The sequence below is a fragment of the Pipistrellus hanaki genome, assembly GCF_964339955.1.
Source record: "Pipistrellus hanaki genome assembly, chromosome: 15".
Lineage (NCBI taxonomy): Eukaryota > Metazoa > Chordata > Mammalia > Chiroptera > Vespertilionidae > Pipistrellus > Pipistrellus hanaki.
The window spans coordinates 35,769,420-35,791,665 of NC_140517.1; the positions used below are offsets into that span (position 1 = coordinate 35,769,420).

Consider the following 22,246-nt stretch of genomic DNA (forward strand, 5'->3'; position numbering starts at 1 on the left):
AAAGCATCTTTAGGGATGGAATATATTACACTATTACTCCACAGAAATGAAGCCAGAGGCAGTCGTTGCCAAATTTTAAAACTAAAACAGTAACAAACTCCACATCCTCAAATATGTTCCTTGTACTCTCAGAGCCTACATTTCTCCATTCTGAAAATTAGAATAGTTGTTCTTGACCTTTAATGTAGGCTACATGACACCCTAATTCTGGGCTACTATGCACTAGCCAACTCAGTCTCTAACGAAGTTATTTCCTTAATGCAATGCAGCTTTAAATTGTTCATAAAAGCCTTTGTAACCTGAGAGGAAAATCAAAGTCTTCTCATCGAAGTCTTCTCAGCACCTGAGAGCCCTAAGTACAATAGTATCTGCATAAAAGAAATGTATTTTAAATTTTTATTTGAAAAAAAAAAAGATGTGTATCCTTTGGGTAATATTTTCCAAGTTTCAGGTAAACCAGCTGAAAAAAAGTTGTGTTAAAGACGTGGGCATTATATAGCCCACAATCTGCTCCCAGCCTCTCTCTCTATTCCTTCACTCATTGTCTGTATGTCCTTGGGCAATTTAATCCACTTCTCAGAAACTTTTTTTCTTTACTGTTAAGATTGCCATACAGAAGTGATCCTTGTTTCCACTTAGATTCTCATACGTTTTGGAAAGGAAACGAGAATATTTTTCTTTATTAACTGACAAAGTCGGAACCAAAAATTTAGCTCACTTAGTACATCAGAAAAAGAGCTGCGGATCAACCTCTCTCAGTGCCAAACATAAAAAAAAAAGTATAACGAGGAAAATGTTAAAATCTCCAATTCCATGGCCTAAGGAGAGGAAGGCTGAGCTTTCATGGTGCGATTTCCCATCGCACAGGCAGCCAATTTGAGGATGGTCTCACCACAATGTTCTCAGACTGGGTTCACAAAGGGACTGAAGGAAGAGAACCAGATTTAGTTCTCATGTTCCAGAGATTCCTGCTCCAAGACCACAGACAATACCCTTAGAATCCAGGGCCTCTATTTTTTACTTTGGTAATTAAAAGCAAGGACTCGAGAGCTAATCCCCGTTTTGTCACTTATTAACTGTGTGAACCTAGGAAAGTAATTTTAATCTTCCTATAACTCAAAATCACACGCTGAGTCACACATACACACGAATTCTCACTCAATCACACCCATAATGTCATACACAAACATAGTCACATTAACACAAAGTTACAGATTGTGATAACACAATTACACACACAATTAAGCGCGCGTGGTGACACACAAAATCACATTCTGTCACACCTGTAGCCTGTCACACAATCACCCAATAACACCCACCTGGTCGTCGTCCTGTCCCATGTGGTCCAGCCCAGCTCACTTCTTGCTCCCGCGCAAAGCCAGGCCCAGCTCACCTCCCAGCACTGTGGGTTCTGGAAACCTGACGAGCCGCCCGAGACCCGCGATGTCGCCTCCCAGAATCCCCAGCGGGGCGGAGAAGGGCAGAGGCTGAGGCGCGCTGGACCCCAGAAATTAGCTGGGGAAACATACAGCTACACGGATTTAGCCTATCTCAGCTTTTCCTTGAGACTCCGCGAACCTCCAGCCCCAGAAGGCTTTGCGCAGCAACGTTCTTTGCTAAACTACATTTCCCAGAGGGCCCAAGGCCCACCTCTACTTTGCGCTGGCGTTCTTGGCGGCCTTACAGCGGTACCACAGAGCAGTGTGTCTCTCCGGGCAGCACTGGGCTTTCATATGACCCTGAGCGACTGCGTGTGAGTACACGGTGATGCTGCGAGTGTCTGTGATTGTATGCTGAGGGGTGGCCGTTGTTCGCACAAGGTGGGTGGCAGGTACTGTTGGTGCTGAAAGCTTCTGAATTTTAAATCACCTCCTGTGATTGGGATCATTATGTGACAGCCCGTGGGGCTGTCGCGCGGAGAATGTGAGTTATTGTGGTTGTGTGAGAGTTCTGTGGTTGATTTTGAGCTTCACCGGTTTTGTAACTGTGTTGTTTTTCTAGAGGTCGTAGTTGACCCGCGACAGGCGGTGGAACTTTGTTTCTAGTCTTGCCTTTATGGTTGAGTCCCAGAAAGAAGTCCTTATGTGTCTCAGTGTGTAACTGTTTCCAGATCTAACTGTTCTTCCATCCCCACTCCATCCCTCACCCCCAGGCATGGTCGGGGTCACTGTTATCTGCATTTTTATATCCCTTTTCTACTTGCACCTGATGCGATGTGGGCACAGCAGGGTAGGTAGATTCCATTTGTAGGAAGATGCTCATTTGTACCATTTCTGTTGTAGCCAGTAGCTCTGGAGTTTCCCCTGTTGCTGCTTCCACCTTTTCACTTTACAACTTTGGTGTCCAACTTTAAGAAACTGCCACACTCACACACACACAAACACACACACACACACGAGTGCAAAAGAAGAAAGTGCCCACAGTCAGGAGGACAAATGCGAGCCCCTGAAGTGATGTTAAAAACACAGTTGAACAGAAGTTGAAGTGGGTGGAGGGTAGAGAGAAAAAAATTCAGGAACTATTTCAATGGGGGAATAGAGATCAGTATAAAACTGAGCTCAGTTTCAAATACAGCAAGAACAAGTGGGATTTATAGGAAAGGAGCAAGTTGGGGGAGGAGCGGGGTCAGTGTATGGAAAATTACTAAGAGAAGACATAGGATAGAGAGGAATTTTTGCTAGAAAAAGATTCTTGCTGAGAGGAGGCTAAGATGATCAATTATCATGTGGGTGGATAAGGAATTTAATTAGATATTGTGAACACATATCAAGAACTCTGGCTAAACCAACTTGACAGAATTCTTGCTAAAACTGAGTGGTGCAAAGGCAAACTGAAGTGAAAAGGTTGAAGTCAAGGTAAGAAGAGTATTCAGCCCTAACTGGTTTAGCTCAGTGGATAGAGCATTTGCCTGTGGACTGGAGGGTCCTGGGTTCGATTCCAGTCAAGGGCACATGCACAGATTGTGTCCCCTGTGTGGGGGTGTGCAGGAGGCAGCCAATCAATGATTGTCTCTCATCATTGATGTTTCTATCTCTTCCTCACTGAGAGCAATCCTATCTAATAAAAGAGTAATATGCAAATTGACCATCACTCCAACACACAAGATGGCCACCCCCATGTGGTCAAAGATGGCAGTCCCCATGTGGACACAAGATGGCTACTACAAGATGGCCTGCAAGGGAGAGCAGTTGGGAGGGACCAGGCCTGCAAGTGAGAGAAGTTGGGGGCAGGGGACCTAGGCCTACAGGGGAGGACAGTTGAGGAGGACCAAGGCCTAAAGGGAGGACAGTTGGAGGCAATTGGGCCTGCAGGGGAGGGCAGTTGGGGGACCAGGCTGGCAAGGATAGGCAGTTAGGAATGACCAGGCCAGCAGTGAAGGGCAGTTGGGGGCAACAAGGCCAGCAGGGAAGGGCAGTGGGGGTTACCAGGCCAGCAGGGGAGGGCAGTTAGGGGTGATCAGGCAGCAAGGGAGGGCAGTTAAGGGTGACCGGGCCAGCAGGGAAGGGCAGTTGGGGATGACCAAGCCAGCAGGGGAAGATAGTTGGGAGGGAACAAGGCCTGCAGGGGAGGAGAGTTGGGGGGTGGGGGAAAGACCAGGCCAGCAAGGGAGGGCAGTTAAGGGTGACCTGGTGGCAAGGGAAGGCAGTTAGGGGTGACCAGGCAGCAAGGGACAGCAGTTAGGGGCTATCAGGCTGGCAGGGGAACAGTTTGGCATTAATCAGGCTGGCAGGGGAGTGGTTAGGGGTGATCAGGCTGGCAGGCAGGTGAGCAGTTGGGAGCCAGCAGTCCTGGATTGTGAGAGGGATGTCTGATATCCCTCAAGGGGTCCCAGATTGGAGAGGGTGCAGGCTGGACTGAGGAACTCTCCCTCCCCATGCATGAATTTCGTGCACTGGGCCTCTAGTAAAAATATATTTTTTAAAAAGAAGAGTGTTCAAAGGAACCTGATCAAGGAGAGAGTCTTTGTCAGTGAAAGTGAAAGAAAACGCACACATACACACACACACACACACACACACACACAAAAAAAAAAAAAAAAAAAAAATTTGCCATATCACCAGACTCTGGAAGATCTGGAAGGTGCACTTAAGTCAAGATTCTGACAAGTAGCAATATGTGAACACAAGGGTAAATTCCTGAGAACCCATCGTTTGAGAATAATCTCTTTAATCCCCTCCCCACAAAAGAGTCCTCTGGCTAAGACCAGAGTAATGGAAAAATGGAGTATGACTGCTGGGGCTGCAGTTATTTGCTGTTTATGAAAATGGGCATTGTAACTTTCAGAAAAAAACACACAAGCAATTGTTATTTTTTAAGGCTTTATAAACATTTAAGAGTTGGGTTGCTTTGATGGGGGTAATTTACTAGTTCAGTATTCTTTGGATAATGTGACTTGGTAACTAGCAAGTACATCAAATAGCTCTTCCCTGGGCTTGATTACCAGGCAGGTTAGAGATCCTCTTGGGCATTTCATACTAAAGTGCTAGAAATTTAAGATACTTCCTTCTTGACTAGAAAGATATACCTTCAGAGAAACTTTGTATATGTATGACTATCTCTTCATATGTCAGTAATTGAACATAGGAAAACTTTTTTTTAAATATATTTTATTGATTTTTCTTACTGAGAGGAAGGGAGAGAGATAGAGAGCTAGAAATGTCGATGAGAGAGAAACATCGACCAGCTGCCCCTTGCACACCCCCTACTGGGGATGTGCCCGCAACCAATGTACATGCCCTTGACCGGAATCGAACCTGGGATCTTTCAGTTCACAGACTGACGCTCTACCGCTGAGCCAAACCGGTTTCAGCTGACCATAGGAAAACTTTTTGTCCTTTATTTTCTTATTGCAAACCACTAAGTCCAACACTGGTTGGTTCCATTCAGTTCCAGTAGAATAGGGCAGTGGTCCTTGAAGTATGCCAAATAAGTAAGTGGTTACACTGTTTAAAAAAATAGTCATAGGACTCTGTCCATCAGTGTCTAATCAAGAAAGCAAAACTGCAATGGGAATTTCCAACAGGAGATTATTACAAAAAGTTAATTACACAAGGTTGAAGGACTGAAAGAGACAAGAGGGAATGGAATTTTAACTTCAAGAAGCAACTAATGCCCTAGAGTTTAGGTACCAAACGGGGAAGAGATGAATTTACCAGAACCTAAGGTCTCTGAAGAGGGGTTTCAACCTGGCTATTAACTGAGTTTGGTAGTCTAGGGCTAGGAAAGCATAAAGAATCTTCAGGCCAGGTATAGCCCTCTGCTGCTAGAGAGATACTGAGAAATTAAAATGTAGAAAGTGAGTTCCTTATCCCTTTCTGGCTTTCCAATTTCCCTTTAATGTCTCCATGGGCAAACTAAACCAATTAGCAAGGGAGACTGGGAAATATCTTTATCAGAGTCCCAGCACCAACATCACAGAATAGAAAGTCATGCTTGGAGCTGAAATAATGACAGGGAAGTAATCAGCACACAATCCTTTTTAAATTTGCTAGAAAGTAAATTAATTCATCTACTTTTCCAAGTTTTGACTTCCCCAAATCTTTACTTAGTAATATTACTTATAATCCTGTTAAATTTTTATTTTAAATGGTGCATATTTAGTAACTAGAGGCCCGGTGCATGAAATTCGTTCACAGGTAGGGTCTCTAGGACTGGCCACTGATCAGGGCTGATCTGTGGGACAGCTGGTGGGGCAATCAGGGACCCCGCTGGCACCCTGGTCTGGGACCTGTGTGCTGGGGGCAGCTCCTACATTGAGCGTCTGCTCCCTGGTGGTTAGTTCACATTATAGTGACCAGTCATTCCACCTGTCGTTCTGCAGTTCAGTTGATTTGCATATTAGGCTTTTATTATATAGAATGGTATCTTAATAACAAAGCAATACAAATTCTGAAATATCTTATGTCTAGTTTAATATATAGTTATTTGGATAAAGTCATTACCTATTTTGTTATAATCCTAATATGCAAATTGTTCAACCAGGAGTTTGACCAGAAGTTGTACTGCTCAGTATGATGTATGCTGACCACCAGAGGTCAGTGCAGAACATACCAGGTGTTGATGACACAGTGCTGGCACCGGGCCGTAGTGGAGGCACTGCAGGCCTTGATGGGACCTGATGAGAGCAGGACCATGGCGGGATGATGCAGCAGGTCAGCGGGCAGCACCAGGCCAATGCGGGTGCAAGCAGGGAGCCAATTGCCCTGCCGATCGTCCTGCAGATGGTCCTGCAGATGGTGACCAGCGGTGGCAGTGGGGGGTGGGGCCACTGCCTGGCTTCCAGGCACTGAGGCAGCCAGGCAAGGGGCCCAGCCCTGATTGATTGCTCCATAAGCAGGATGGTAGAGCAGGTGAGCGGGTGGCACCAGGCCATAGCAGGGTGCCAGGTGGAGCTGCGCACCTGGAGGTAAGAGGTGGGGCCCGATCTCCACAGGTCATCCCAAGGGACCCCACCCATGCAGGAATTCATGCACTGGGCCTTTAGTCTATATATATAAAAGCCTAAGCGACTGGCCAACTGGCTGACCAGCAGGTAACTATGACATACACTGACAACCTGAGAGCAGAAGCTCAGCACAGGAGTGGAAACCACAGGCATGGACAAATGGAACAGACTGATGAATCTCAGGGGTGGGGGGGGAGGGTGAGAAGAGATTAGATCTTATGTGAATACTAGAGGCCCAGTGCACAGATTCGTGCATTGGTGGGGTCCCTCATCCGGACCTGCACCCTCTCACAATCTGGGACCCCTCTGGGGGTGTCAGAGAGTGATTTTAGCCCAATCCTTGCAGGCCAGACCAAGGGACCCCCATGGTGCATGTACTGAGCCTCTAGTCTATTTATATAAAAGGCTAGGGGACCAGCCAACAGGATGACTGGCTGGTAGGTATGATCACCAGGAGGCAGATGCTAAACACAGGAGCTACCAAGCAACAACTTTTCAGAGTGCCCTCTCTCACTCCTGGACTCCTCAAGGGATATCGGACTGATGATTTTGGCCCAATCCCCACAGACCATGTGGAGGGACCTCACCTGCTGGAGGGATCCCCCTCACTCCACAGATGTCCTTAGAGCTCTGATGCCACATCAGGTGCTGTCAGCCATGTAGGGACCACAGGAGGTTAGCTCCAGAGTGTGTACAGCCCATCTTACCCAGTCCTACCCTGCCAGCCACCTTCTAATTAATTTCCTTGTAATGTACACAAATCCATGTACTTGGCCTCTACTTTATATGATAAATACACATTTCCCCAGCTTTGTTATTGAAAGGTTCGGAGTGGGTCTGGGTCATGCACCTATGACATGAGGCCATAAGTATCCAAGAAACTTTTACTCCAAGTATCCGGATGCAGATGGGCTAAGACCGAAATAGGAGTCAATCTAGACTGAAGGAGGGGAAGGCTTTTTTTTTTTTTTTAAGTTTCTTTATTAATTAAGGTATTATATAAGGTATTTGGCCTGATCCCCACATTAACTTCCTAAACTCTCTCCACTCAATACCTCACCCCCATGTTGTCTGTGTCCATTGGTTAGGCTTATATACATGCATACAAGTCCTTTGGTTGATCTTTCCCCCTTACCACCACCCTCCACTACCTACCCTCTGAAGTTTGACAGTCTGATCCATACTTCTCTATCTCTGGATCTGTTTTTGTTCATCACTTTATGCTGTTAATTATATTCCATGAATGAGTGAGATCATGTGGTATTTCTCTTTCATTGATTGGCTTCTTTCACTTAGCATAATGCTCTCCAGTTCCATCCATGCTGTTGCAAATGGTAAGAATTCCTTATTTTTTACCGCAGCATAGTGTTCCATTGTGTAGATGTACCACCGTTTTTTAATCTACTCATTAGCTGATAGATACTTAGGCTGTTTCCAAATCTTAGCTATGGTAAATTGTGCTGCTATGAACATAGGAGTGCATATATCCTTTCTGATTGGTGTTTCTAGCTTCTTGGGATATATTCCTAGAAGTGAGATCTCAGAGTCAAATGGGAGTTCCATTTTTAGTTTGGTTTTTTTTTTTTTTGAGGAAACTCCATACTGTTTTCTACAGTGTTTGCACCATTCTGCATTCCCACCAGCAGTGCACAAGGGTTCCTTTTTCTCTGCATCTTTGCCAACACTTGTCGTTTGTTGATTTGTTGAGGATAGCCATCTGACAGGTGTGAGATGGTACCCCATTGCCGTTTTGACTTGCATCTCTCGGATAATTACTGACTTTGAGCATATTTTCATGTCTCTGAAACCATCCTTCTGTCTTCTTTCAAAAAGTATCTATTTAGGTCCGTTGGCCATTTTATGATTGGGTTGTTTATCTTTTGTTAAGTTGTATGAGTTGCCTGTAATTTTGTTGGAGATTAAACCCTTATCGGTGATAACATTTGCTGCAGTGGGATTTCTTGTTGTTTTGTTGATGGTTTCTTTTGCTGTGCAAAAGCTTTTTATTTTAATGTAGTCCCATATGTTTATTTTCTCTTTAGTTTCCATTGCCCTACCAGTAGTATTAGTGAAGAAATTGTTTCGGCATATGTCTGAGATTTCGCTGCCTGTGGATTCCATTTGGATTTTCAGTTTCCCGTCTTATGTTTAAGTCCTTTATCCATTTTGAGCTTATTGTTGTGTATGGTGGTCTAGTTTCATTTTTTCACATGTATCTGTCCAATTTTCCCAACACCACTTATTGAAGAGACTGTCTTGACTCCATTGTATGTTCTTGCCTCCTTTGTCAAATATTAATTGAGCATAGTGGTTTGGGTCAATTTCTTTGTTCTCTATTCTATTCCATTGATCTATATGTCTGTTCTTGTGCCAATACCAGGGTGTTTTAAGAACAGGGGCTTTGTAATACAGCTTGATATCTGGTATTGAGATCCCATACACTTTGTTCTTCTTTCTCAGGATTGCTGCAACTATTCGGGGGGGTTTTTTTGTGTTGTTTTTTTGTTTTTTGTTTTTTGTTTTTTAATATTCCAGATGCATTATTTGAGAGTTTGCTCTAGGTCTGTGAAATATGCCATTGGAAATTTAATGGGGATTGCATTGAATCTATAGACTGCTTTGTGTAGTATGGACATTTTTATTCTCCCAATTTATGAACATGGTATGTTCTTCCATCTGTTAATGTCTTTTTCGATCTCTTTTATCAGTGTCCTGAAGTTTTCTGAGTACAGGCCTTTTACCTCCTTAGTCAATTTTATTCCTAGGTAGATATCTTAATTTTTTTGGTGTGATGGTAAATGGGATTGCTTTTTTTTAGTATCTTTTTCTGTAAGTTCACAATTGATGTAAAGAAATGCCATAGATTTCTTGGCATTAATTTTGTATCCTGCTACACTACCAAATTCATTGATTAAGTCTAATAATTTTTTTATGAAGTCGTTAGCATTTTCTATGTCATCTACGAATAAGGACAGTTTTACTTTTCCAATTTGGATGCCTTTTATTTCTTCTTATTATCTGATCACAACGGCTAGTACTTCCAATACTATGTCGAAGAGAAGTGGTGAGAGTGGGCATCCCTGTCTTGTTTCTTTTCTTAGGAGAAATGGTTTTAGCTTTTGCCCACTGAGTATGATGTTGGCTGTGGGTTTGTAATATATGGCTTTTATTATGTTGAGGTATGATCCTTCTATTTCCACCTTGCTGAGAGGTTTTATCAAGAAAGGGTGTTGGATTTCGTCAAATGCTTGTTCTGCGTCAATTGTTATGACAGTGATTTTTCTCTCTCAATTTTTTTATGTGATGTATCATGTTTATTGATTTGCAGATATTGTACCATCCTTGCATCACCAGGATAAATTCTACTTGGTCATGGTGTATAATCTAATATACTGTTGGATCCAATTTGCTAGAATTTTCTTGAGGATATTGGCATCTATGTTCATGAGGGATATTGGCCTATAATTCTCTTTCATTGTGTTGTCTTTATTTGATTTTGGTATTAGGATAATTCTGGCTTTATAGAATGAGCTTGGAAGTGTTCCTTCCTTTTAAATTTTCTGGAATAGTCTGAGGAGAATTGGTATTAGTTCTTCCTTGAATGTTTGGTAAAACTCCCTTTAATGTTTGGTAAAACTCCCCGGGCTTTTGTTTGCTGGAAGCTTTTTGATGACTGCTTCAATTTCTTCCATAGTTATTGGCTTACTGAGATTTTTAGAATCTTCCTGATTGAGTTTTGGAAAGTTGTATTTTTCTAGGAATATGTCCATTTCCTCCAGATTGTCTAGTTCAGTGTTTCCCAACCTTCTCTCATGATGAGAATCACCTGGTGGAGTTGTTAAAACACAGATTCCTGAATCCCAACTAAGAAGTGCTAAACTAGAATTTTTGAGAACATATAGGTAAAATTGCATACCTAACTTAGTGCTCTGTATATAACATCTGTGTTAGAGCACTAGTTAAGTATACAATTTTACCTATATGTTCCAAAAAATTCTAGTTTAGCACTTCTTAGTTGGGATTCAGGAATCTGTGTTTTAACAACTCCACCAGGTGATTCTCATCATGAGAGAAGGTTGGGAAACACTGGTCTAGTTGATTGGAGTATAGTTGTTTATAGTATTTTTTAACAATCCTTTGTATTTCGGTGGGGTCTATTATTTTGCCTCTTTCATTTCCGATTTTGGTTATTTGGGACCTCTCTCTTTGCTCCTTGGTGAGCCTAGCTAAAAGTTCACCAATCTTTTTTATGCTTTCAAAGAACCAGCTCTTGGTTTCATTGGTCTTTTGCATTTTTTTTCCCTCTATGTCATTTATTTCTTTTTTTAAAAATAAATCTTTATTATTCAGATTATTGTAGGTATTCTTCTTTTTCCCCCCAATAGCTCCTCTCCACCTGATTCCCCACCCCACCTCATGCCCTTCCCCCCACCACTGCCTTCATTCATAGGTATAAAACTTTTGTCCAATCTCTTCCCACATTCTTCAAATCCCCCTACCCCCCGAGAATAGTCAGTCTGTTCCCTTTCTATATCCCTGATTCTATTATATTCACCAGTCCATTCTGTTCTTCAGATTTTTTATTGACTTGGCTTTTAGATTCACTTGTTGGTAGGTATGTTTTTGATGTCTTTTTGTTGTTCATAATTTTTACCTTTGTCTTTTTCTTCATCCTCTTCTTAAAGAATACCCTTCAACATTTCATGTAATTCTGGTTTGGTGGTGATGAACTCCTTTAGCTTTTTCTTGTCTGTGAAGCTCTTCATCTGACCTTCAATTCGGAATGATAGCAGCTGCTACTCCAGTCATCCCTTGGGAGTAGGGGGAGGTGGAGAAATCCTCAGGGGCAATTGGGGCCAGCTGCTGCTGCTTGCACACACTGATGACACTGAGCAATCAGGACCCATTCCAGGCGCCAGCAGCAGGTGCAAGTGCCCAGCAGGACTGTGGTGCATGGGAGCAATGAATTTTCAGTAACCACGAGAGGCTCGACAGGATGACAGAGACCAGTACCCCACCTTGTTCTGGCTCTCACTTGCTCCACCAGCTCACCACAGCTGCCACTCATCACGTCCCACACTCTGCCATCTGCTGCCAAAACCCGCCATGTTCCACGCATGCCCCCTGGTGGTCAGCGCACATCATATTGACGGGTTGTTTGGCTGTTTAGTCTATTTGCATATTAGAATTTTTTATATAGAGAGGGGGGTAATTGGGGGTGACCAGGCTAGCAGGCAAAGGTGGTTAGGGCCATCAGGCTAGCAGAGGCAGCAGTTATGGGTGATCAGGCTGGTAGGCAGAAGAGGTTAGGGGTAATCAGGCTGGCAGGGGGGGTGATCAGGCAGGCAGGAAGGCAGGAAGGCAAGTGGTTAGGTGCCAGCAGTCCCCCATTGTGAGAGAGATGTCTGACTGCCAGTTTAGGCCTGATCCCTAAACCAGCAGTTAGACATCCTCTGAGGGGTCCTGGATTAGAAAGGGTACAGGCTGGCCTGAAGGGGATGCTACCCCCTTGTGCACAAATTTTGTGCACTGAGCATCTAGTAAATTATATAAATAATACTGAAATGAATACTCTTATTCATACATCATTTCAATTCATGCAAATATATCTTTAGGATTAATTTTCAAAAGAGAGATGTCTGGCTAAATATAATGTTTATTTGAAATGTGTATACATATTATTTAATTTATTTCTTCAAGGTTGTAACAATATATACTCTCATTAGCAAAAGTGTTTACTGTATATTTCAATACCTTCACAAATAGAGTGTTAATAAACCTTTGAACATGATATACCTTTACATTTATTAAAGTCTTCTTTTTTGCCTCTCAGCATTTTATAAATATTTCACATGAATTTTGCACATTTTTATTTATTTATTTATTTATTTATTATATTTTACTGATTTAAAAAATTTACATAGAGAAAGGGAGAGGGATAGAGAGTTATAAACATTGGTGAGAGAGAAACATTGAACAGCTGCCTCCTGCATACCCCCTACTGGGGATGTGCCCGCAACCAAGATACATGCCCTTGACTGGAATCGAACCTGGGACCTTTCAGTCCACAGGTTGCTGCTCTATCCACTGAGCCAAATCAGTCAGGGCAAATCTTACACATTTTTAAAAGTTTATTTCTGAAACTTGTTCTTTTTTTTTATTATATATATAAAATACTTTCAACAAGATATATATATATCCCCTTTCCCTCCCCTCATTGACCCCTGCTAGCCTCCCCTCCCCCTGCTCCAGGCCTTCATCCCCTTATTGTCCGTGACTTGGGTTAAGCATATATGCATACAATTTGTTTGTTTGATCACTTCCCTCCCAGGCACCTCTCCTGTCTTCTCTCTGAGATTCTGCAGTCTGTTCCATGCTTCTATGTCCATGGATCTATTTTGTTCATTAGTTTATTTTGCACATTATATTCCATATGTGAGTAAAATCATATGATACTTGTCTTTTTCTAACTGACTTTTTTCACTTAGGATAATATGCTCCAGGTCCCTCCATGTGGTCTTAAAGGGTAATAGATTCTTTTTTGCTGCTGCATGAAATTCCATTGTATAAATGTATCATAATTTTTAACCCATTCATCTACTGATGGGCACTTGGGCTGTTTCCAGATCTTAGCTATTATAAATTGTGCTGCTATGAACGTAAGGGTACATACATTCTTTCTGAATGGTAATTTTGGAAATGGGAGTTCCATTTTGATTTTTTTTTTTTTTTTCAGGAAACTCCATACTCTTTTCCGTGATGGCTGTAACAGTCTGCATTCCCACCAGCAATGTACTAGAATTCCCTTTTCTCCACACCCTCCCCAGAACTTATCATTTGTTTGTTGATGGAAACCATTCTGACAGGCGTGGGGTGACATCTCATTGTCATTTTAATTTGCATCTTTCTAATTACCAGTGACTTTCAGCATTATTTCATATGCTTTTGGCCTCCTATATGTCCACTTTGGAGAAGTGTCTATTTTAGTCCTTTGCCCATTTGAAATTCCATTGTTAGTCTTCCTTTTGTTAAGTTGTATGAGATCCCTATAAATTTTGGAGATTAACCCCTTTTTGGATGTATCATTGGCAAATATGTTCTTCCATGCAGTGGTGTATATTTGTTGATGGTTTCTTTTGCTGTGCAGACACTTTTTATTTTGATGTAGTTCCATTTGTTTATTTTCTCCATTATCCTTAGATGTATATCGGTAAACATATTACTACGAGATGTGTCTGAGGTTTTGCTGTCTATGGTTTCACATCTTACATTTAAGTCTTTTATCCATTTTGAGTTTATTTTTGTGTATGGTGTAAGTTGATGGTCTAGTTTCATTTTTTTGCATGTATCTATCCAATTTCTCAACACCTTTATTGAAGAGACTGTCTTGACTCCATTGTATGCTCTTCTTCCTTTGTCAAATGTTAATTGAGCATAATGGCTTGGGTCAATTTTTGGGTTCTCTATTCTGTTCCATTGGTCTTTATATCTGTTCTTGTAGCAGTTCCAGTGGCTTTGTAGTGTAACTTGATATCTGGTATTATGATCCCTCCAACTTTGTTCTTCTTTCTCATAATTGCTGCAGCTATTCGAGGTCTTTTTTTAAATTTTTTATTCCATATAAATTTTTGGAGTATTTGTTCTAGATCTGTGAAATATGATGTTGGTATTTTAATAGGGATTGCATTGAATGTGTAGATTGCCTTGGGTGGTTTGGACATTTTAATGATGTTAATTCTACCAATCCATGAACACAGAATAGTCTTCCACTTGTTTATATCTTCTATTTCTTTTTTCAATGTCATGTAGTTTTTAGAGTACAAGTCTTTTTCCTCCTTGGTTAAGTTTATTCCTAAGTATCTTAATTTTTTGTTGTTATTGCACTGGTAAATGGGATTTCTTTTTGTTTCTCTTTCTGTGAATTCATTATTGATGTATAAAAATTACATGGATTTCTAGATATTAAGTTTGTATCCTGTTCCATTGCCAAATTTATTTATTAAATCTAATAGGGTTTTTTGGTGGAATCTATGGTTTTCTGTGTCTACTATCATGTTGTGTGCAAATAATTCATGCCCTAACTGGTTTGGTTTAGTGGATAGAGCATAGGCCTGGAATTATTTTAAAATATTCAAGAACCCTTCCAAGCTCTTTATATGAGGCCAGAATTACCCTACTCCCAAAACCAAACAGAGGTAGTATAAAGGAAGAGAATTACAGGCCAATATTACTGATCTAATGATATCACTTAAGGGTCCCCGGTTCAATTCCAGTCAAGGGCATGTACCTTGGTTGCGGGCACATTCCCAGTAGGGAGTGTGCAAGAGGCAGCTGACTGATGTTTCTCTCTCATTGATGTTTTTAACTCTTTTCCCTCTCCCTTCCTTTCTGTAAAAAGTCAATAAAAATATTTTTAAAATAATAATAATAATTCAATTTTACTTCCTCCATTCCAATTTGGATGCCTTTTATTTCTTCTTGTTTGATTGCTATGGCTAGGACTTACAGTACTATGTTGAACAAGAGTAGTGAAAGTGGGCATCCCTGGCCGAAGCCGGTTTGGCTCAGTGGTAGAGCGTCGGTCTGTGGACTGAGGGGTCCCGGGTTCAATTCCGGTCAAGGGCATGTGCCTTGGTTGCGGGCACATCCCCGGTGGGGGGTGTGCAGGAGGCAGCTGGTCGGTGTTTCTCTCTCATCAACGTTTCTAGCTCTTTATCTCTCTCCCTTCCTCTCTGTAAAAAAATCAATAAAATATATTTAAAAAAAGAAAAAAAAAAAGAAAATGGGCATCCCTGTCTGATTCCTGTTTTTAGGAGAAATGGTTTTAGTTTTTGCCCATTAAGTATGATGTTGCCTGTAGGTTTCTCATATATGACCTTTATTATGCTAAGACATGATCCTTCTATTTGTACTTAGCTGAGAGTGTTTATCAAAAATGGGTGTTGGGCTGAAACCGGTTTGGCTCAGTGGATAGAGCATCAGCTTAGAGACTGAAAGGTCCCAGGTTCGATTCCTCTCAAGGGCATGTACCTTGGTTGCGGGCACATCCCCCGTGGGGAGTGTGCAAGAGGCAGCTGATCAATGATTCTTTCTCATCAATGTTTCTAACTCTCTATCCCTCTCTCTTCCTCTCTGTAAAATATCAATAAAATATAAATATTTTAAAAAATGGGTGTTGGGAGTTTGTTGAGTGCCTTTTCAACTGATCATATCAATTGATCTGATCATGAAAATTTTGTCTTGTAATCTGTTATGTGATGTATCACATTTATTGATTTGCCAATATTGTACCAGCCTTTCATCCCCAAATAAATCCCAACCTGGTGATGGTATATGATCTTTTTAATGTGTTACTGGATCCAATTTGCTAATATTATGTTGAGTATTTTAACATCTATCTTCATCATGATATCAGCCTGTAATTCTCTTCCTTTATAATATCTCTATTTGGTTTTGGGAGTAGGGTAATTCTGGCCTCATAGAAAGAGCTTGGAAGGGTTTTTGAATGTTTTAAAATAATTTGAGGAGGTTAGGTGTTAGTTCTTTAAATGTTTGATAAAACTCCCTTGTGAAGCCATACAGACCAGGGCTTTAGTTTGTTGGTAGTTTTTTGTTTGTTTGTTTGTTTGTTTGTTTTGTTTGTGTGGGTTTTTTTTTTTTTAATTATTACTGCTTCTAATTCCTCAGTAGTTATCAGCCTATTCAGGTTTTCTGATTCTTCCTGATTAAATTTTGGAATAATGTATTTTCCAGGAATATGTCTATTTCATCCAAGTTGTCCACTGTGTTGGAATATACTCATTCATAGTATTTTTTTATGATCCTTGGTATACCTGTGGGATCAGTTGTTACTTTATCTCTTTCCTTTCAGATTTTGTTTTTTGGTCCTCTCTCTTTGTTTCTTGATAAGTTTGGCTTATGGTTCATTAATATTATTTATGTTTTCAAAGAACCAGCTCTTGGTTTTATTGGTCTTTTATGTGTGTGTGTGTGTGTGTGTATATATATATATATATATATATATATATATATGTGTGTGTGTGTGTGTGTGTGTGTGTGTGTGTGTGTGTTGTTTATTTCTGCTTTTATCTTTTTTCTTTCCTTCTATCTACCCTAGGCTTTTCTTGTGGCTCTCTTTTTAATACTTTAAGCTGTATGGTTATATTATATAACTTATTACAAGGTTTTCTTGTGTGTTTTGTTTTTTTAGGTAATCCTGTAGTCCTGTGAACTTCACTCTTAGAACTCCTTTCACTATGTTCCATAGGTTTTGGGTTGTTGTGTGTTCCTTTTCTTTTTTCTTTCTTTTCTTTTTTTATTAAATTATTATCTGTGTACATATCTTATTATTGCCCCCCCTCCCATACTGTGTGTTCATTTTCATTTGTTTCCAGGATGTTTTTTATTTCTTCTTTGATCTCTTTGATAACTCTTTAATTGTTTGATAGCATGCTATTTAGTCTCCATGTGTTTCATTGATTTTAGTGTTTTTATTGTAGTTGATTTCTAATTTCATGCCATTGTGGTCTGAGCAGATACTTGATATGATTTCAATCTTCTTAAACTTATAGAGACTTAATTTGTGTCATATAACATTTGGTCTACCTTTGAAAATGTCCAATGTGCACTTTGCATAATCTGTAGTGTTGGGAGTGAAATGTTCTGAAAATATCAATTAATTCCATCTGATCTAGTGTATTGTTTAGGATCACTGTTTCCTTGTTATTTTTTGTCTAGAATATCTATCCAGTCTTGTCAGTAAGGTCTTAAAATCCCCTACTGCCCTGACCAGATTGGCTCAGTGGATAGAGCATCGGTCTGCAGACTGAAGGGTCCCAGGTTGGTCAAGGGCATGTACCTCGATTGCAGGAACATCCCGGTAGGGGGTGTTCAGGAGGCAGCTGATCAATGTTCTCTCTCATTGATGTTTCTAGCTCTCTATCAGTCTCCCTTCCTCTCTATAAAAAAATCAATAAAAACCCCCACTATTATTATATTGATGTCAATCTCTCCCTTGATATTCTACAGAAGTTATTAAATATATCTGGATGCTCCTCTATTGGGTGCATATATGTTTAGCAGTTTTATCCCTTTATTATTGTGAAGTGGCCTTCATTAACTCTTGTTATAGCCTTCACTTTGAAGTCTATTTTGTTAGATATGCCCCAGCTGTTTTTTTGTTTTGTTTTGTTTTGTTTTTCCATTTGCCTGGAAAAAAAAATTTTTCATCCCTTCACTTTCAGTCTGTATGAGTCCTTTGTTCTGAAGTGAGTATCTCGTAGACAGCATGTATATGGGTCATGTTTTCTTATCCATTCAGCTACCCTATGTCTTTTGATTGGAGCATTTAATCCATTTACATTTAATGGTATTATTGAGAGGGATTTATTTATTGCCATTCTTATTCTTTATGCCTGTGTTCTTCTCCTTCTCTCTTTCTTCTTACAATAGTTCCTTTAGCATTTCTTGCACAACTGGTTTGGTGGTTCTTAACTCTTTCAGCCTCTTTTTTTCTATTTATATCTCTATTTCACCTTCAATTTTGAGTGGTAGCCTTGTTTCATAGAGTAGTCTTGGGTTTAGTCCTTTGGTTTTCATTACCTTGTATATTTCCTGCCATTCCCTTCTGACCTGAAGTGTTTCTATTGAGAAATCAGCTAATAGTTTAATGGGAGAGTTCTTGTAGTTAACTCTCTGTCTCTCTCTTATAGTCCTTAAGACTCTGTGTTTAATGTTTGCCATTTTAATTAATATATGCCTAAGTGTGGGTCTTTTGGAATTGCCTGTGGCTGTCTATGTTTCCTGATCTTAAGTGACTTTTTTCTTCAACAAGTTAGGGAGATTTTCTGCCATTGTTTCTGCAAATTGGTTCTCTATTTCTTGCTTTGATTTTTCTTCTTCTCCTACCCCTATTATATGAATGTTATTACATTCCTTGTTGTCCCAAAGCATTCTTAAACTCTCATTTTTTCCTCATTTGCTGCTCTAAATGGTGGTTTTTCCCTACCTTGTCTTCTAATTCACTGATTCAGTCATCAACTTCTAGTCTATTGTTGGATCCTTCCAGGATATTTTTATTTTAACTATGTCATTCTTCATTTCCAATTGACTCTTATTTATTCTTTAAACCTCTCTTTTCATGCTGGTGTAGCTCTTATTAAGTCCCATAATATTTTTATTAATTTTCTTATAATTCTCATTTAGTTGCTTGTAGTTGTCACTGAATTGTTTGAACACCCTTGTTACCATTACTCTAAATTCTGTATCTGACAAATTGCATACTTCCATTTTATTTAGTTCCATTTCTGGCAATTCCTCCTTTCCTTTCATTTAGGGGTTGTTTCTTTATCTCCCTATTTTTACTGTCCTCTTGTATTTGTTTCTATGTATTAGATCAACCTGCTATGCTTCCCAGATCTTCTGAGGTGGTCTTATGTAGTAAGTGTTTTATGAGATCCTGTGGTGCAGACTCTTAGATCTCCCAAGCTGGGTGGTCAAGGGGAGCCCCTTACTTTTGTTATTTGGGTTCTCCTGTTGTAGTTAGATCCTGAATGTTATTGTATTGTTAGTGGATAGTAGTGGATAGAATGTGCTCACAGTCTGGCTGACTATGTGGCTCATCCTCAACTCCTTCATGCAAGCTGTTGAATAGTTGCTGACTGAACAGAAAAAAAAAAAGAGGAAAAAAAAACATACACAAGACCCCTACAGCACCAACAAAAGGAACCACTATAGAAGAGAGAATTGTGAAAGAGTAAAGAGAGCAAAACTTATAGAAAAAAAAAATACAAGGAGAAAAGAAAGAAGCAGACAAACACACACACACACACACACACACACACACACACACACACGAAAAGTGGGGCAGAATAAGTAATGCAGAGCTGCAATAAAGAAAATAAGAATAGCCGAGACTGGTTTGGCTCAATGGATAGAGCGTCGGCTTGGGGACTGAAGGGTCCCGGGTTTGATTCCAGTCAAGGACATGTACCTTGGTTGTGGGCATATCCCCGGTAGGGGGTGTGCAAGAGGCAGCTGATCGATGACACTCTCTGATCGATGTTTCTAACTCTGTATCTCTCTCCCTTCCTCTCTGTATAAAATCAATAAAATATATTTTAAAAAAAGAAAGAAAATAAGAATAAAGAATTAGACGAATTGGAAAAGGGAAATGGTTTAAAAGAAATGAGGGAGGGAGATTAAGGAGGAAAAAAATGGCAACTGAATAGGCATACCTGTTGTGCATCTCGTCCTAGGGCCAGACTGGAAATAAAAGGAAATCAGAGAAATCCACCCAGAATTAATGAATTAGACACAGATGAGGAGACAATTTACAATAAGGAAAGGAAGAGGGTGGCTGAAAACTGGTAGGGATGGGAACGTGGGTTTGAGAGGGGTATCCAGCCAGTGGGTTGAAATGGTGAGGAGGAAGCTGTGATGCACCAAAGCTATGTCCCATGGCAACAGGTATAACATACAACTGCGGGGGGGGGGGGGGGAGCCACAGGTCTGCTGAATGTCAGGGAATCTGGACCCAAGATCACAGCTGCAAAAGGTGTGCTGCAAAAGGCAGCCCAAGCAGTGTGGTGCTGGGGGGAGAGAAATCCACAATTTTATTGTTTTGTCTATGCTTTTATTCTCTAAACCTAGAACACGGAACTTTTCAATTGCAAGCAATCACTAGAGGCTTTGGTGCAGAGAGAGGGGCACTTGAGGTGCCTGAGAAGTGGCTAGGGAGGAAAGCAAGAGAGGGATAGTTGGCCAGAAGTTCTGTATTGGGACATTCATAATCTTCCAAACCTAAGTGGCCATTTAGAAGAGCTAGCCCCTCCCAGTAGCCTCAAAGCATCCAGGATGAAAAGATGCTTGATATGATTTCAATCTTCTTGGAGCTGCCGGGCCTGGAGCAGCTGGGTCATGAGCAGCCAGGTCCGGAGCAGCAGCAGCAGCCAGGCCTGAAGCGGCCAGGCCCAGAGCGGACGGGCTCTGAGCAGCTGGGCCCAGAGCAGCCCAGTCGGGAGCATCAGGCACGAAGCAGCAGCTGCCAGTCCCGGAGCAGCCAGGCAGGGAGCGGCCAGACCCGTAGCGGCCAGGCCCAGAGTGTCCAGGCCCAGATCAGCCGGGCCCAGAGCAGCTGGGTCGGGAACAACCAGGCCCAGAGTGGCAACAGCTGGACCCGGAGCACCTGGGCTCGGAGCAGCAGTGGCCAGGCCCAGAGCAGCCATGTCGGGAACAGCCAGGCCCGGAGCAGCAGCATCCAGGTCCTGAACGGCAGCGGCCAGACCAGGAGCAGCTGGTTGAAGAGCGGACCAGAGCAACAGATGCCAGGCCCGAAGCAGCTGGGCCCAGAACAGCTCGCTCCTCGCCTGCCCATGCCCCAGGTCTGCTTCTCAGACATGGCTGGAAACTTTTGGGGGAACTTGAGGGTCTGCTGAATCAAGTGATGAAGGCTTAGATCTGGATGTGTTGAGTTATTATAGCGCTGGAGTGTTGATCTGTGAGTGCCTTGCGTGTGGTCTGGATGAGGTTGGTTGATCTATTTGGAAGTGTCTTTTGTGTGAAGTGTGTCCTTGGGCATTGGAGGTATTATTAATTTGAGAAAATACTAAGTAATTGATTTACTACCTGAAAAATTTAAAGTTCTTAAAGTTTAAGGTCTCTTGCCAAAAAGAGGTTTTAAAGCTAACACCTTAATTTTAATGGAGAAAGGGGAGGACAAGCCCTTCCCACCCAGAACAGGTAATCCAATTCCAGCCAGCATCTATCTTTAAAACAATGTGTTCATTTACATTTGAATGGCTACATCTTTTGATAACCTAAGGGCAAGTTTACATGTAAACAAGTTTGCTTCTCAGTTCCCAGGGCAGAAAAAACAAGGTTTAAAATTATTAGATTTTAAAATTTATTCTTAAAAATATAAAAGTTTATTAATTAAAAAAAAAACAAAACAAGGAAATTAAAAAACCTGATGAACAATATTATATAATTGAATATAATATAATCAGAGATACGGGAGGGGAGTGGACTGACAATTCTCAGGGAAAAGGGGAGTGGTGGATGCGGGAAGAGACTGAACATAAACTGTGCACCTATGGATGAGGACAATGGGGGGAGGGGAAAGGGCAGAGGGTGGGGTGGGAACTTGGTGGAGGGGGGAAGAAATTTGTAACCTTTATAATAATATGAACAATAAAGATTGATAAGAAAAAAATAAAATAAAATAGAATAAAAATGTTTTTCCATAAAAAAAAGAAAAAAAAGAAAGAAGATACAATAAAAATTCTAAAAAACCATCAAATACATGGAGGCTAAATTCATGCTATTAAACTATGAATGGGTTACCAATAAGATAAAAAAATAAATTTAAAAAAGCATTCTGGAAACAAATGAAAATGAACACACAATAATCCAAAACCTATGGAAGACAGTGGAAGTAGTCCTGTGATGGAAGTTCATAGCACTACAAAACTATCTCAAAAACAAACAAATAAAAAAGAAAGACTATTGATAAGTTTACTAACACTACAACTTAAAGAATTAGAAAGGTAGCCCTAGCTGGTTTGATTCCATGGATAGAGCATCAGCCTCTGAACTGATGGGTCATGGGTTCCATTCCTGTCAAGGGCACATGCCTGGGTTGTGGGCTTGAGCCCCAGTAGGGGGTGTGCAAGAGGCAGCTAATTAATAATTCTCTCTTGTCATTGATGTTTCTCTCTTTCACTCTCCCATCCTCTCTGAAATCAATAAAAAAAAAAATCTATTTAAAAAATACTAGAGAGAGAATAAGAAAATTCCAGAACA

General features: G+C 40.9%; 2 protein-coding genes across 5 annotated transcripts in view; one reads left to right on the forward strand and one right to left on the reverse strand.

The window, feature by feature from the left end:
* ZNF527 (zinc finger protein 527) overlaps positions 1–1,576 on the reverse strand; it is an 83,381-nt gene extending 81,805 nt beyond the window's left edge. For all 4 annotated transcript variants that reach the window (XM_084860843.1, XM_084860842.1, XM_084860841.1 and 1 more), the window contains exon 1: positions 1,320–1,576. Coding sequence is in view for 1 of the 4 variants with exons in the window: in XM_084860840.1 (XP_084716966.1) it covers positions 1,320–1,340 (21 nt within the window). In the remaining 3 variants the exon portion in view is untranslated. The remainder of the gene's footprint in view (positions 1–1,319) is intronic.
* A 107-nt stretch (positions 1,577–1,683) lies between these two features.
* ZNF570 (zinc finger protein 570) overlaps positions 1,684–22,246 on the forward strand; it is a 147,056-nt gene continuing 126,493 nt past the window's right edge. The window contains exon 1 of the mRNA XM_084860844.1: positions 1,684–1,753. The gene's annotated coding sequence lies outside the window, so the exon portion shown is untranslated. The remainder of the gene's footprint in view (positions 1,754–22,246) is intronic.